Genomic DNA, 14,479 nt, shown 5'->3' on the forward strand with positions numbered 1-14,479 from the left:
TCATTTTTGTTTAAGTTATCTGGATTATAGTTTTGAATCTAATAAAAAATCAACTTATTTTCTTAATTTTAGTAAACGGCCTAACGCTGCTGGAGCCAGGTTTTTCTGAAAAAAAAAAAAATAGTAATATATATTGCTTTCTTCTTCAAATTCCGAGTGTCTACTGAAGAAGGAGTCCTACTCTAGAGACAATTTCAAAAAACAAAACTTAAACTATTGCCAATATTATTTTTTTAAATTTTGTATGGTAAATTATCTATTATGGGAACTTTATTAGGGCTGTCAAATCATGATACTCCTGTCTTGTTAACCATCAAATTAATTCATTTTGAAACACACAACAATCACGCACCGGTTAAACAGTAATTATCAGTTTCGAGCCATAATACGCTTGCTTAAAAACAATAACACCGGAAAAACGCTTTTCCCCACTCTCTGTTCGCAATGAGACACACAAATTGCACCCAAATTGGGTGCGATTTACCGACCACTAATCGAATTCCATCCGCCTCCAAGTAGCATAATCGGATTAAAACACCGCGAAAACGGGCAACAAACCGCACGAACTGCGGTGAGTATTTAATTTGCAGCACCACCACGCGACCATTACCAATTGCAATAATTTGTTCGGTTATCTTTCGCCCCCCCCCCCCCCTCGCCGACCTCGCCGACTTCGGTGGATGAAAGTTCCACCAAATCAAATCATATTTGTCACGAGCGGTGCTGGATAAAATTATCACTTTATCGCGAATCGCGAAACAACGATGAAATACACCCCTCTCATACCCTCCCACGGTGCACGGTGTCCAGCGTTTGCCGATTGGGATTAATTTTGTGCTAGCATGTGCTGATGGTGGTGCATGTATGGTGGTCGATGATCGTTCGCTGATCTGTCAATCGACGGCTCAATTAATGTCGCGAGTAATTAAAATTAAACCTCGCCGTGTCCACGCTGCGGTGTATCACACTTTAAGTGGGTTTAAAGGTACGGAGGATGCAAACCCGGGAGGAAAACTTGCAACCTGTCCACCTGGAATTGAATATTTCATCTCCAATTTCAATTGAAGCGTTGCAAAAACTGTTCTAGAACATTATGTCACCTACATGACAAGTTGGGCACATTTGTCGTGTTTAAGGTAGATCAATTTAGCAGGATGTGTTTTTTTGTTGTATTTCTACAATGTTCTACATACTTCATTCAAGATGCGGTCGAACATTTATCAGAACCGGACAGTAAGTCATTCGATCATACATCTTTTCTCTTTCCCGTCGATGTACGCTTTTTGAACCGACACGAAAAACCTCTAACCAACTTCCACCCCTTACCGCATTGAGTCCAACGGGTGAGTTATTGCACGTTCGTCTTTTTCGGATGGCTCCCCAGCGAGTTCCAATGAATATCCTCCCGCTGCACTTGTCTTCGGATGCGCTGTCAGTGTAAGGGTTTTGCGGGACATTTTTTTCGTCCATCTGTCGTCCTTCCTTTTTCTATGAACTGACAACTGACTGTGTTCACTGCTGATGTTGCGTTGTACGATCTCCGAACAATTGAACATCGTAATTCAATTATTCAACCGACACCAGGCCTGCAATAGTTCTAGCTCCAGAGCTACGAACCCTTTCGATAACCCCAATATGGGAGCTTTCTTTTTTGTTCGCTCTGATATGTCCTCGAAGGTATGTGTACCAACAACAAAAAAAAACATTCAACATTCGGGATGCTTTATGTCTTTCACTTTCGATTGTGATTTTCGGGTCGGGTGGAACTTAAACGCTCATGTCCACTTCAATTTTCTAGCACGTGCTACCACGGGTACAGTTTGAAATTCTAAACGAAAGATGTCAAATATAGAAGCGGAGACACATTGTATGAGCACTGCACATACATACGCTCCTTTTACCACTCATATATTATTATTGATCCCAGCAGATATCCATGCGTTTGACTTTCCCTCAAACGAGATGCTCCAAAATGGGTTCTTCTCGGAACGGTCGCCAGTGAAGTCCGACTGTTTCACAATATATCAAACCGATAAACTTGATTAGTAACCAATTTAAATTGGTCACACTCGTAAAGAATGAACAACTTCAGTTTTAGTCGATGGGAGAGAGGACTTCCCTCCAATCGTTGGGCAACGATGTGTTCTCCATTTGAACAAGGCCACCTTTAGCCAGCGTAGGCAATAAGCGTTTCACTCGGTGCCGGAGCCCAGACTTGTGCTAAAGGCTAATTTCGGCCTAATTCACCAAAGCGGAAACGGCTCGAAAGAACGATTCCAATGTAGTGTGGTGGGTGCTATTGGTCGAGTTGCCTAGTCATATGCATGGTTCAGGGCTTTAGGATCACATATTTTCTTTATTGCCCTGTCTCGCTGGTGTCGTACGTAATTTGCGTGCGTGACCCGTAACGCCGTTGGGCTCAGGCTAACCACAGACCAGATGTTTCAGTGTGCAATATTGCAACGATATCTAAGCAGTGGAGAGCCAGCTAGAAAACCCTTCGAAATGCACTGAGTTTGTGAAGGGAAATTCAAACAAGAAGAGTGCTTCCAATACCACTGGTCGGTGTCCCAGATCACCAGGACATTGTGCCTACAACCTGGTACCGAAAAACAAGGATATGAATTCTGAGAAAAAGTTTTCTGTATGAGTTTTTGGATTTTATACCCTTTTAAAACCAGCCTTCCTTTTGAAGAGATAATACTTTCCTACTTCATCGTACTATCCATAATTTGACATTTATCTGTCGAACAGCTTTGACAGCTCTGGTTATACGGTCGAGTATAACTCAACTTCCAACCCCATAAAGATTTGCATCGCTTGTAAATAAACCCAAACGCACAAGCAATTAGACCTTTATCGTCCATTGAAGGCGATGAATTATATCACACAGCTTCTAGCACGAGCTGCATCAGCTCAAACCGGGTCAGTTAAACAAACATCCCAAACCTCAATCAACACCTCCACGCACCGTCCCGCAGTTTCACCTGCAGTTGGTGCAGTTTTTTTTCTCCGACAAGCCCATTCCGCGCACAATTTCACTCTCTCTGTCTCTCTCACTTCAGCTCGATCCCTCGAAGCATGAAGCTGTACATCACACACTTCCGATCGGAATAGACTGGACCCTCCCGCGGGGGGATGTCGGTAGTGAGCATAACCCACCACGATGCACCTCCTTTGCATCCTCCTTCTCCTTCAACATCACTAACCAGAGCTGCAATTCAAATCGAACTGCAAGTACGGAAACGGTAATAACGCTGTTTCGGTCAAACCGCCACCATGTTCGCCAATTTATGTTTCGCCGACACCCGACGCGTCCTGCGCCTGGCCGTTTTTGCCCGCTGGGGTATTATCAATATTTCGATGAAATTTTATTGGCTGTACGTTTTGAATAAATTTGTACTGCTTTGCAATGCTAATGGTAGTAGCAGTCGGTGCTCGGCGTTAATGACTGTCCAGGCGAGAGGGCGGACTGACAGACAGACTCATACACAACATTGTAGATACAGATACAGCACACTGTGGTTGTGGTTTTGTGGCTGACAAAGCTTTGTGTCAGTTCCGAGCGGAACTATCTCGCGTGAAACTAGTGTGGGTGTAATTTTGCACACTACACGATTTGCGCGAGTTTTCCGCGAACCATGTTTGAATCACACGAGTCTACTGGAAGAGGCACTCAAAAAGTAGAGGACATCTCTGACGCCGCTAACAAAGATGATGTGTTGTGGCCGCGTTTGACTCTTAGTTGCCTACGGTACGGTGAGTTCTTGCCTGATTCTTGCCTGATAAAGACATTGCATTCGCCCCCAGAGGCTGTTGACGGTGTGCTGTCGTTAGAATTGGCGCTGCCTGCGCGCACAGAGGCACTCTTCGCGTCAGCCCATTTCTTAATTGCCGAGGGTGTGGAGGCCTAGAGTGGACGGCATTATAAGCAGGACGCACAGGGGAAGCAGTTATCATAAATTTAATATCGGTAAGCTGTACTCCACTGTGCACTGCCGGAAAGTGTTGCCGGAAAGACCGAAAGGACCATCTCGACGGTTCGGTACGTTTGCAGACCCTGCAGGCGGTTCAGCTATGATAACCGGCGAGCAACACCGTATCGCTTAGCGAACGTTTGGCATCGCAGAGAGCACGCATTTGGTGGCACCGAAATTCCCGTGAACGCCGAGGACGCAGTGTTAGCTGAAGCGTACAGTGTACAGTTCAATTAAATTTTACAGCTCTCCAGTCGAAGTCAGTTCCGCTTTCGAGGAGCGCATGATGCTTTGGCGACTATGCGGTACGGTTAGTCTACCTTCCAGGCGTGGGACTTTTCGCTTTGGAAAACGGTTTTAGCGGCACGGCGATACATAAACACTGCTCGATATGCTTTCAAATCTTAATTCACGTCTCTTTCCCGTTTCGCTCTCTCTCACACACAGCTTGGGCATTGGACGGGCACACTTTGAGAAGCAGCCGCCAAGCAATCTGCGAAAGTCGAACTTCTTCCACTTCGTGGTCGCCCTGTACGATCGTGCCGGCCAGCCCATCGAAATCGAGCGGACCGCTTTCATCGGCTTCATCGAGAAGGATCAGGTAAGCAGCGGTGGTGGCGAGATTGTCGGTCGAAGACACGCAACAGTCCCCACGCAGTGGTCGGTACGAGCGTCCTTGTGTCTGCCGGGAAGTCACCAACTAAAACTAACAATGAGCTTCTCTCTCTCTCTCTCGCTTAAATCCCAATCGCAGGAACCGGATGGCCAGAAGACGAACAACGGCATCCAGTACCGGTTGCAGCTGCTCTACGCTAATGGTAAGTAGTGCCCGGAAGTGCACGCCCGGCATACATCCTGCGGTACTGCGGGCTCTCCCAAAGGAGTCCTCTTTCCGAAGTAGGTAAAGTTTTAATTAGCCCAAACGATCGTCCGGAATGCCGCCGAATGTGTATGTGTGTGTGTGGGATGTGTCATGTGCAAACAGGACATAGTGCATAATTTATGCAAATGGTGCCCACCGAGCAGAATTCCACCGTGATGCGGTGCTGAATCCTACCGCCTGCTTTTGGTGTGGCGCAACAAATTAGCGAATGTTTTAGCACACCTGAAAAAGGAGAAGGCTTCCCCGTGTATAATCATTTATTACCGGTGGAGCTTAATCAGGTACAGAGGGAAGCAAACGAACCAAAAATAAAACTCTTTTTTTGCTTAAAAATAAAAAACCAAAGCATAACGAACAACTTTGGAGACAAGCGGAGAGCGCAAAACAAACGCATACCATAAGCTATGCTGCAAAACTCAACGGGAAGAGACACGCGCCCGTTCGCTTGCCCAAGATACCGGGATAATCCAACAGAATAGAGCTGGAGCTCTGATACGCTTGGTTTAGCATAATTGCATAATTCATACGCGATTCCTGAGTTGGATTTGCGGGCGTATGTTTGCACATTGTTAACGTGCTGTCGGGTACAGGTAAAAGTGTGCAGAAAAATGTAAGCGTGCCATGGCAGCGGTGTCCCATGTTTATCGGTGCAATTTTCAACCGGTGAACATTTTGGAGATGGTTTGGTAGTGTGTGTATGTGTTTTTTTACACAGATCTGGCCCCAGGTGACACAGAGGTCTCGGGAGAATACAGATTATAGTTGCTGGAAAGCTGGAAATAACAAAACTACAGATACTGCAGAAGATAGTGCTATCTAGTTTAAATAAGCCCATCAACCCAATAAGATAATTTTACACCACACCTTTACCCGAACGTCATAGTTGTTGGGATGTATAGCCTTAAATAAAGCAGGGATTATTTAACCATTAATGTCCACCAACGACTACTACTAGTGAGTCCCGAAACGTAAACCAGTTGATGGGGTTGTTTATGTGACGCTATAAAGGACGCTTACGCGAATCCGTTTACCCATTTTTCATAATTGTATCGTCCCTGGTGCAGATAAACTGGCCAATCATTCCCCAAGGGTTATTGGTTTTAGTTTAGCCTGTAGAGCTCCGGGGAGAGATAGCGCCCCGGAAGTCGGTAACAAATGACCAATGGCTATTTTACGATGTCGTTTCCCTCATTTTAGATTGCCGTACGTGAAAGAAGGATTTGAAGGAGGGTTAGGTGTGTTTTTGTTTATAATAAATCAAACAAACAATTACGTCCTGCGGTGCAATGCCATTCCCTGGAAAACCTACCATCCAAAGTGTCCAAGGTGTCTATGGGTGGCCTCGGGCAAATATAATCCCAAGAAAACACTTTTCCTTCACGGTTGCCGTGATGGGATCGTGTATGGTCAACTTCTGGGTTCAAATTAAATCACCTACTCCAGCTAGAAACCATCTGAAAGTATGCAAAACTTCTGGCGTGCCTTTTTCTTCCCTAACACATGGTTTTATGGCAGCGCACAAGAAGAGAAAGAGTAGTTTGGATACAGAGGAATAGGATGCCTTTTCATACTGCAACCCTCCACAACTCCGACAGCGCATGACAAAAACAAATAAGATTTTGAAAACCCACCCTTGAAACAATGGTTACCACACCGCCACAGCTTTATAAACACGACACTGGTCAATTGGTTGCCTTTCCAACTGGCAAGGAGCAACTTTTTTATCTCCTTAATTTATCCAATTAAAATTAAGTGTTTTGATTCTCTGCCGGCGTCGAAGCGTCCAAGCAGGAGAAATAGAGAGAAAGACTTCACACAAAGAAGGATTCCTCTGGGACGTGTGAGTGGTCAGAAGTAGTATTTGAATAGCCACATGGAGCCATTCCCGGTAGATGGTGAACAGTATGCTTAGATTTTGCTGGTTTATGGCGTTTTCAATTATTGAGCAGCACTAGACTAAATCTTATTACATCGCAAAAACCCGGACGGCAGCAGTTCGAAGTAGCTCCAACAGTTCCTGGGGTAGTGTTATTAAATTTGGAACCATTTTATAGTTGCTGGAGGGTGAGGTAGCTCTCCCATCCAGGATAGGAGGAAATCGAATCGAACCTACGGGTTTGATTATATCGCTGCATTCTTATTGTATTGTGTAGTTGTGTTTTTGTCGGTTTTCTTTACGTGTTCTTCTTGTTCTTCTTTCCAGGTGCCCGCCAGGAACAGGACATCTTCGTGCGACTGATCGACTCGGTTACGAAACAGGTAAGAGGTATCCAGAAAACATGTTCCCGAATTGCATACCCAGGCCAAGTCTATTGCGATGTGGTTCAACGGTTATGCCCTCTGGTTGGTGTTTTTAGAAGCTCATAGAACCTAACGATCTTAGCTGCAACCTACTACGAGACGGTTTAGAAAAGTTCAAAATCGCACTTTGCTCCATAAAACTGTCAGCGGGGAAAGAAACGACTTGCGGTGAATAATTGAAACCGACAGCTCGCCATCCAATTCCGATAACAATTGCAAAACCCGGCCGTAAATGACCGTACGCCAGCCGTACAAAGTGCACAAGTGCATTTCGAAAGAGAATTCCAGCCCTGCACTTTCTCTACATTTCAATACTTAATGCCCGACTGACTGCTCCGTCCGTGAGCTGGGTACTTCCACGAACCGATCTGCTTCATACGTATCCCGGGCAAGTCAATTATTTACACTTTTCTAAACAATGTACTTTTCCACACACACGGAAAGGTCGGCACGGCCAGAACAAACCTATCAATTTCCCGATTTCCGTGCCGAGATGCGTCGTTATAGCAATATAAAACTAACAACTTCATCCCAATCATTCCGATCTTCCGCGTGTATTGTACACCGAGACGGAGGCACTTCCTGACGTTCGACTGGTGCGTGTGAGGCTATCTATCATTCACATGCGACACCCCACCCGGCGTCATCCACCTAACGACCTCCTGTGTGGAAAGCGATTCCAACGTGTTTGACATTTGTAGCCGAGGGTTAAGAAAAATTCTCTGTCTCTCGCGTTGCCTAGGTAATCGCGTAGCCAGTTGCCCATATGTCAGCCCGAGCTCGGCTAGACCGACGCCCGAATGCAAGAGCGACAGTTGTTGTATTTCGGTGGCAGGGTGTGTTATGGCGTGTTTCGGTAGTGAATCAAATCAAAAATTAACGCCTCATTTGATACAATTCGTACTGGCGCGAAGAGGACGAGACGACTCTTACTTTTTGGGGGACGAAATCGTGCTACGAAGTAACTCGCCCGCGATGTTGGGTAGGGTTCGTTGTTACCCGTGTGTCAAGTGCTTTGCCGGGCGAGGCGCACAACACAATGGATGTTTTGATTGGAATGCACTTTGCAATACAGTGTGCTGGTGGTGGTGGGATTGAGCACTGCCCGAAGTTCATTATATTCGCCGTACGCTTTCTTAATGAAGTCGACAATCGGCCAATGATAAATGTCGTCCGAAGGAGAAGGGGTTTGACAGTTGTCGTTAGTGTGATTCGTGGTACACGACTGTCCATATGGTAGCAATTGAGGCTGGCAGTAGGGAACGTTCGCTAATTTCTCGTGGCCGTACGAGTGACAGATTTCGGATGCATGGATGCATGGTCCAAGTCATAAATCATTTCTCGGAATAAGAACACATCATATGATGCTGTTGGAATAGAACAAAATGATTCGCACTAAAATGTATACTAGTGAAGAATTCTCCAAAAAGAATCATAATTACTTGATTTCTACCAATAGATCTTGTTTACAAAGCAGCTTTCATGAAATCCTCGATCATTAATAAACCCTAACTAACCCACAAACATGCTGTTGTACAATCCTCCAAAACAAACATCTTGTCCTACATCTTTGTATCCCCTCGTAACTGCATCTCGTCTAGTCCGGGGCTAATCCAGCGTAAACCAAAACATCCATTACGACCGGGCGACCTTTTCTTGCATCCTGTTAAGCTTCAAAGCCCAGCAGCACAACCTTCTAAAATCCCTCCCATATGTAGGAAAACTGATATCACCGTGGCCATGCTACGCACCAGCAGAAGAGGGTGGTGGTGCATAATCGAACATCTGTAAATCAATTAAATTCTACTTACCGAGCCGGAAGAGGCCAATGTAATGGCTGCTTTCTTACCAAAATATACAGTAAATCTTTACCGAGAGGTAAAACTAGTCCACAAAAAAACAAGAAGGTAAAGCGTGCAGGCAATCTGGGCGATTTTCTAGCACCGCTAGAGCCGAATATTTATGAAGCTCATCATCATCGGCCTAGCTTCGAGGCACGAAGTTCACGGAGAGTTGGTACTGTTTTTTTTGTTTCTAGTCCCGAAATCCAAGCTGTCCTAAAATCTATTAGCCCCGGCTTACAACCACTGATCCGACCGGCTAATCCAGCCGGATAACCACCACGGAGCCCGCAGTGACCGGTTTTTAATGGGTTTGTGTGTAGGGTGAGAGCAGGCAACACTGCAGCAGACAATCTGTCGTGCGGTCTGCCTACCTTTCAGGGGCGAGGTAAGAGTGAAAGATGATACGCGGGACGTGCGTTGGATGAGCTGGAAATTATGACAGGTTTTCGAAATTTTCGTTTGAAAAGAAAGATTGAGATAAAGAGAGATAGAGAACACAGGAGAGCAAAATAGATGACGAGACTGATGGAAATGTAACACCAGACTGAACGGTGGCGGGGACTGCCGCTACACGAGGGGTGTAATAAATTGGGATCTAATCTTCTCTTCCAGCAGCAGGGAAAGCTGCCGCTACTGTTACGAACAGGGAAGTCTCACCGTAGGACGATCGCCTGAAGGGTTCTAGATAAAGTGCTTTAGATAAATGGGGAAAGCGGCTGAACGGGAGGTGAAATAGTCGATGGGCCGACTGACTGTAGCGGACTAATTTCGAGGGACTTCCTCAAGGATTCGACCTTGAGGTTGGTCATCACCACTCACCCCAATGCCTTTTGTTGTTGCAGTAAGACAATAAAGCGAACACGAGTTTGGTAATTGGAATTAATGATCCAACCGTTGTGGCTGGCCGGTATTCTTCCACCCCGCCACACGACAGTTCCATAATGTGGCCTAACGAGCAACTCGAACATCCATTACACCTTCACAGATACACGATTCGAACGGTTGGAACTCCTTTCAATTCTTCTTTTGCACTCTTTGCACTCATCACACATCAAAATGAGCAACCATCATCACCAAACCCTCACTGGGCAAGGGTTTTTTTTTGCGCAATGCCAGCCTCATACCCACGATGGCTTGAGCCGATTGCAGGCCAATTCGCAGCCGTAAATGTAGCGCAACAGCAGGGGCGGCTCACGCAGCAAACGAAATGATATAATTTAATAGGATATTCGATACCGCACCGAACTGGTGCCGGCGCGCTACTCCGTGCGTGTGTTCGCTATCGGCTCGGCTGCATCATCAACTGGTATAAAATGGTAATTTGATTCACCCCTTCGGATTGGGCTTGCATGTGGCACTGCTCGCGCGCGAGGGGTTACATTTGGGCCGTAGATATCCTTGTTGATCGAACAAGAAAAAAGGGGGAGATGAACAATTGCACTCGAATGCGCTAAATGCGAAAAACAAACGTACCGACGCTGTACCAAACACGCTCAGCTGAGTAACGAGAAGTTACGACGCAACTTTACAGGAGTAGAGATTCAAGCCAACACACAAAAAAATCCACCTCTAACAACATACAAGCCCGTACATCAAATGTTGCAAGGGGTTTGATGCTTATCGCCTAGTTTGAATCACTTCCATACGGGGCAGAGTACGCGTGTGTATCTTGCGCCTCTTCCAATGGCTCTTATCGACCGTACTTTATCGGTTGTGCGTTGGGTTCTCTTATTTTTTTCGATTCTAAAGTTTAATCCGACACTTCTGGCCGTGCACGGCCCGCCACGTGGATGCCTTTGTGTGGGTCAAAATTTTAAAACGATTGGGCGGGTATTTGTTAATAGTTCTTTTTTCCTCCTCTCAATTGACCGTCGTTGAAGGTGTTTGGTGCTTTCGGAAGTACTTCGTGGCAACTTCACATCTAATCGTTTCGACAAATGGATAAATGTTTTTGGCTCACATGAGCAGCTCGCTCTCACGATGATTAGACTGCGTGTTAAGCTGTTTGCGTACCAGAAGGTTAAGGAGGCGAAAAGGGTGTAGAATTTAAATTGAAGCAAGTGTCGTACAAGAAACGTGTCCGGTGTTTAGTTTACGGTGTCGGATGTCTCCTGAAGAGCTGCAAACGCATGTCGGGAGAGATTTGTTCGACAAACAGCGTTGAAGCGTGTTAGATGACAAAGGATTAAATTTATGATTTATTTACTCGTCAAACATAAATGATCTCATGCTCGCTTAGAAGGTTTCCTCTAAAAAAAATGCTACTGATTCAGATGTATGAATCATTGAATCGCTTGATTCATTCCGTCATCAATAAAAATCGCGGTCAATCGGTAAACTCCTGCGCCTCGGACCCTACCCCAACTTCAATCCAACAAAAAGTCAAAAGGTAAAACTCAACAACACGCACAAAAAAATACATCCATCCAATCCTCACCGGGGACAATAAACTGTAACAAAGTGGAATCGGCACAGTGCAGCAAAAAGACACAACACACCTTGATGATGATCCCTGTGTATGTGCCGGAAGGCCAAACGGAAGGACGTGATGTTTCGCCCTGCTTTTTTGTTGTTGTTTTCATTTTCGGATGCGCAAGGGCTGGGCTTGGCTGCTTTATAATGCATGCCGCGCCCTTCCGTGTGTAAATGTCCACCGTATCCAGCTTCCATTCCGTTATCGGCCGCTGGCCAGCCGGACATTTCAACTGGGCCAAATACCGAAATCATCCGTCGCATTTGATCCACCGCCCGGGAGGGTGACGGGGTCAGTTCGAGTCGGCAGTTTTTCATCATTCCATAACGGCATTTTTCCAGCCGGGTAAAAATGCGCTTTGCCTTTGCTCTTTCCGACCGGTGTCAAGCCGTTTTTGGGGGGCGAGTTGTGTTTTTGTTCTTGTGTTGCTCGGCTAATGTTTCGCTCTGCAACTGGAACTGCTTCTCGTGGGTTGATTCCGTGTGTTTCACTGTGTTATCTTTGCTGTTGGAGCTCTGCTGGATCATTCTTTTAGTTCAGAATCGCAACAACAATACGAAATCTGTTCTCCATACCATCATGACCCCAAAGTGTGCATGAAATAAATGCTAAAAATAAACGGACGTTTTTGGGCGAAATAAAAAAGTAGCAGCAAATTTTTGAATGTTGTGCTCGATTGGCCCATGGAAAGTGGAACAAGCAAGAAAAAAAGAGTACGGGGAAAGTAAAAAAAAAGGATTAAATCACGGTTGCTGGAAAGGTTTCTCAAAAACGGAAGCATTTCACAGTAAATAAAAGTTCTCTTGGTTGAAAAGGTTGAAATATTTATCTCGTTGTAAAGTATCTGTTTTGAACGGTCTGGGTTTTTTAATTATGTAGGGATAAAAATAGCAGAAAGTGATACAAAAGGTGAAAAAAGGCTAAGAGTGGATAAAAGAAAGATACAAACAGAAAAAAGACGTACTACATGATGCAGACAAACAGACAAAAAACTCTCATAAAAGAAAAAAACTGTAACAAATGCATATAGTTCTGTAAAAGAACATAAATAACGTTCTGGTCTCATCTCCAACATCCTCTTCATTCCATTTTTCATTGCATCTAAATCTTCTAATTTCAATAAAACACCACAAAACCACGGTACAAACGAGCTAAATTGACACAAATTAACACGCCGCTCACACAAATCACACCGTCAATTCAGCTGTTAATTTTTGCAAACGACACACAGTAAACCGCAAACCACGCCGAAACGGTACACTAAAGACTTGTAAAAAGAGCGACAAAAACCAGAACCACTACAACAGTGTGCAATAAAGTTGTTGGAACGTGTGTTGGTTGCAATGTCGGTGGAAAATTGCGCCGTTTTTTTATGTTTCGAACTGCATCGTTTGCATATTTGGAGTATGTACATGTACATGTGTGTATGGAACAAGCGCAGCGAAACAAAAAAGCCAAGCCTCTCCTTTTTACGGTTGTTTTTCCACACGCTACACACGTCGGATTGCAGGTACCGATTGGGAAGCTATTTCGTTTCGCCGTCCATATCCCTGCCGCAGTGCCAGTCTATCTGCAGCACAGATCTGCCGTTGCTCTTTTTGCGTTCCGGTTAAACTTCCTGTTAAAAATTTCAGTTAAAGTCTCTGATGCTGTACGGCTCTCTTGCTGAGGTTTCTTTTTTTACCATTGCTTTACCACGCGCCTGTTGTTGTTGTTTACAATTCAAATCATTCTCCTGGGGAAAGCGTTTATCCGTCCGCTTCGGTAGTTTGGTGCTTTTTGTTGCCTTGCTGTTGTGTGCAGACTGGCAGACAAGCATAGAGATATCGAGGGCAGAACGATCCACTACCAATCACCGTTCACTGGTGTGTCCGGCTTTTTTGTTTTGTTTTCCTGTAACGTATAAAAGTGTCAGCAACGAGGGCAAAAACGCACCGTACAAACGAGTTACCGGTAAACCGTCCAGCACTGATATTACACTGATGGCATTTTTATTATGAGTTGTCGCTCGTTTACATTCACCCAAGGTGGTGGTGTCCACTGATCCTCTGGACACACACACACACACACAGGGCCTGCCATTAGATAAATTGAATGCATTACACTGAGTGCTGTGCACTTGACAAATCCCGCGAATTAGTGTTGCGTGCTCAAATATGCAAAAAGTGCCTACATAAAAGAACGCACTTCAGAGGGAAAGCGGCTTGCAAACATACGAAAACATACGCAACAACGAACAAAACTGTACGGATTAATATGTTCGTGCTTGAGAATAATCCATCAAACTGGTCAAACTATCGATTTCATTACATCTCAACTGGGGAATGGGCAAGGAAACGTGATGGCTCACTAAGTAGTGGTGCTGAGTAGAAGGGGGGGGGGGCACACTTCCACAAACAAAACATCTGGTGTTTTTGCAGGGCGCACATTCGATACGGTATTTAAATGTGCGTTTGTGTCCCTTTTCCCATGCTCTCGAAAACGGAAACGGAAAACTTAATTGTATTTGTTTTGCCATCGGTTGATTTTTTTTCTCATTCTCGTTGTTGCTTTCAAATCTTTACCGAGAGAATGCTTCCACGTGCCAACACGTGGTTTTTCTTTCCCGGCTGCTAATAAGTAAGACATATGGATCGGGGCAACCCAAGCCAACAAGCTGACACGTGGCGCACGCCCCGGAGTCGGCCGTGGGTCGCGTGCCATCGATAATCGGAACATCAGCGCACAGGAAGGCAGGGGGAGAGAGAGATGGGCGAGTAGACAGGAAGTAATACCGGAATGATGATGAGGCAATGCCAATCCGTCTGGACCGAGTCGACCTTCACCGTTCGGGGAAGTGATTAAAATTTACACAATCACTTCCCCGGGCGCTCGGGTGTTTACTTTCGTGGACAGACAAGAGGCAGCGAGTGAGCGACGAAAACGAAAGATAGAGCAATACGAGTCACGTGGCTTAGGGATACGGCGGAGGGCGGCGGTTATGCAAGTAGCCGTAGAAAAA

The 14,479-nt window shown here is 45.3% G+C and overlaps 1 protein-coding gene across 2 annotated transcripts in view; it reads left to right on the forward strand.

Annotated features, from left to right (window-relative positions):
• The window catches only part of LOC121599800 (transcription factor collier), a 53,435-nt gene that overhangs the window by 4,377 nt on the left and 34,579 nt on the right, over positions 1 to 14,479 (forward strand). For both annotated transcript variants that reach the window (XM_041927871.1, XM_041927872.1), the window contains exons 2-4: positions 4,425 to 4,578; positions 4,732 to 4,795; positions 7,064 to 7,119. In XM_041927871.1, coding sequence (XP_041783805.1) covers positions 4,425 to 4,578; positions 4,732 to 4,795; positions 7,064 to 7,119 — 274 coding nt within the window. The remainder of the gene's footprint in view (positions 1 to 4,424; positions 4,579 to 4,731; positions 4,796 to 7,063; positions 7,120 to 14,479) is intronic.

This window comes from Anopheles merus, chromosome 3L (assembly GCF_017562075.2).
Source record: "Anopheles merus strain MAF chromosome 3L, AmerM5.1, whole genome shotgun sequence".
In the NCBI taxonomy this organism is placed as follows: Eukaryota; Metazoa; Arthropoda; class Insecta; order Diptera; family Culicidae; genus Anopheles; species Anopheles merus.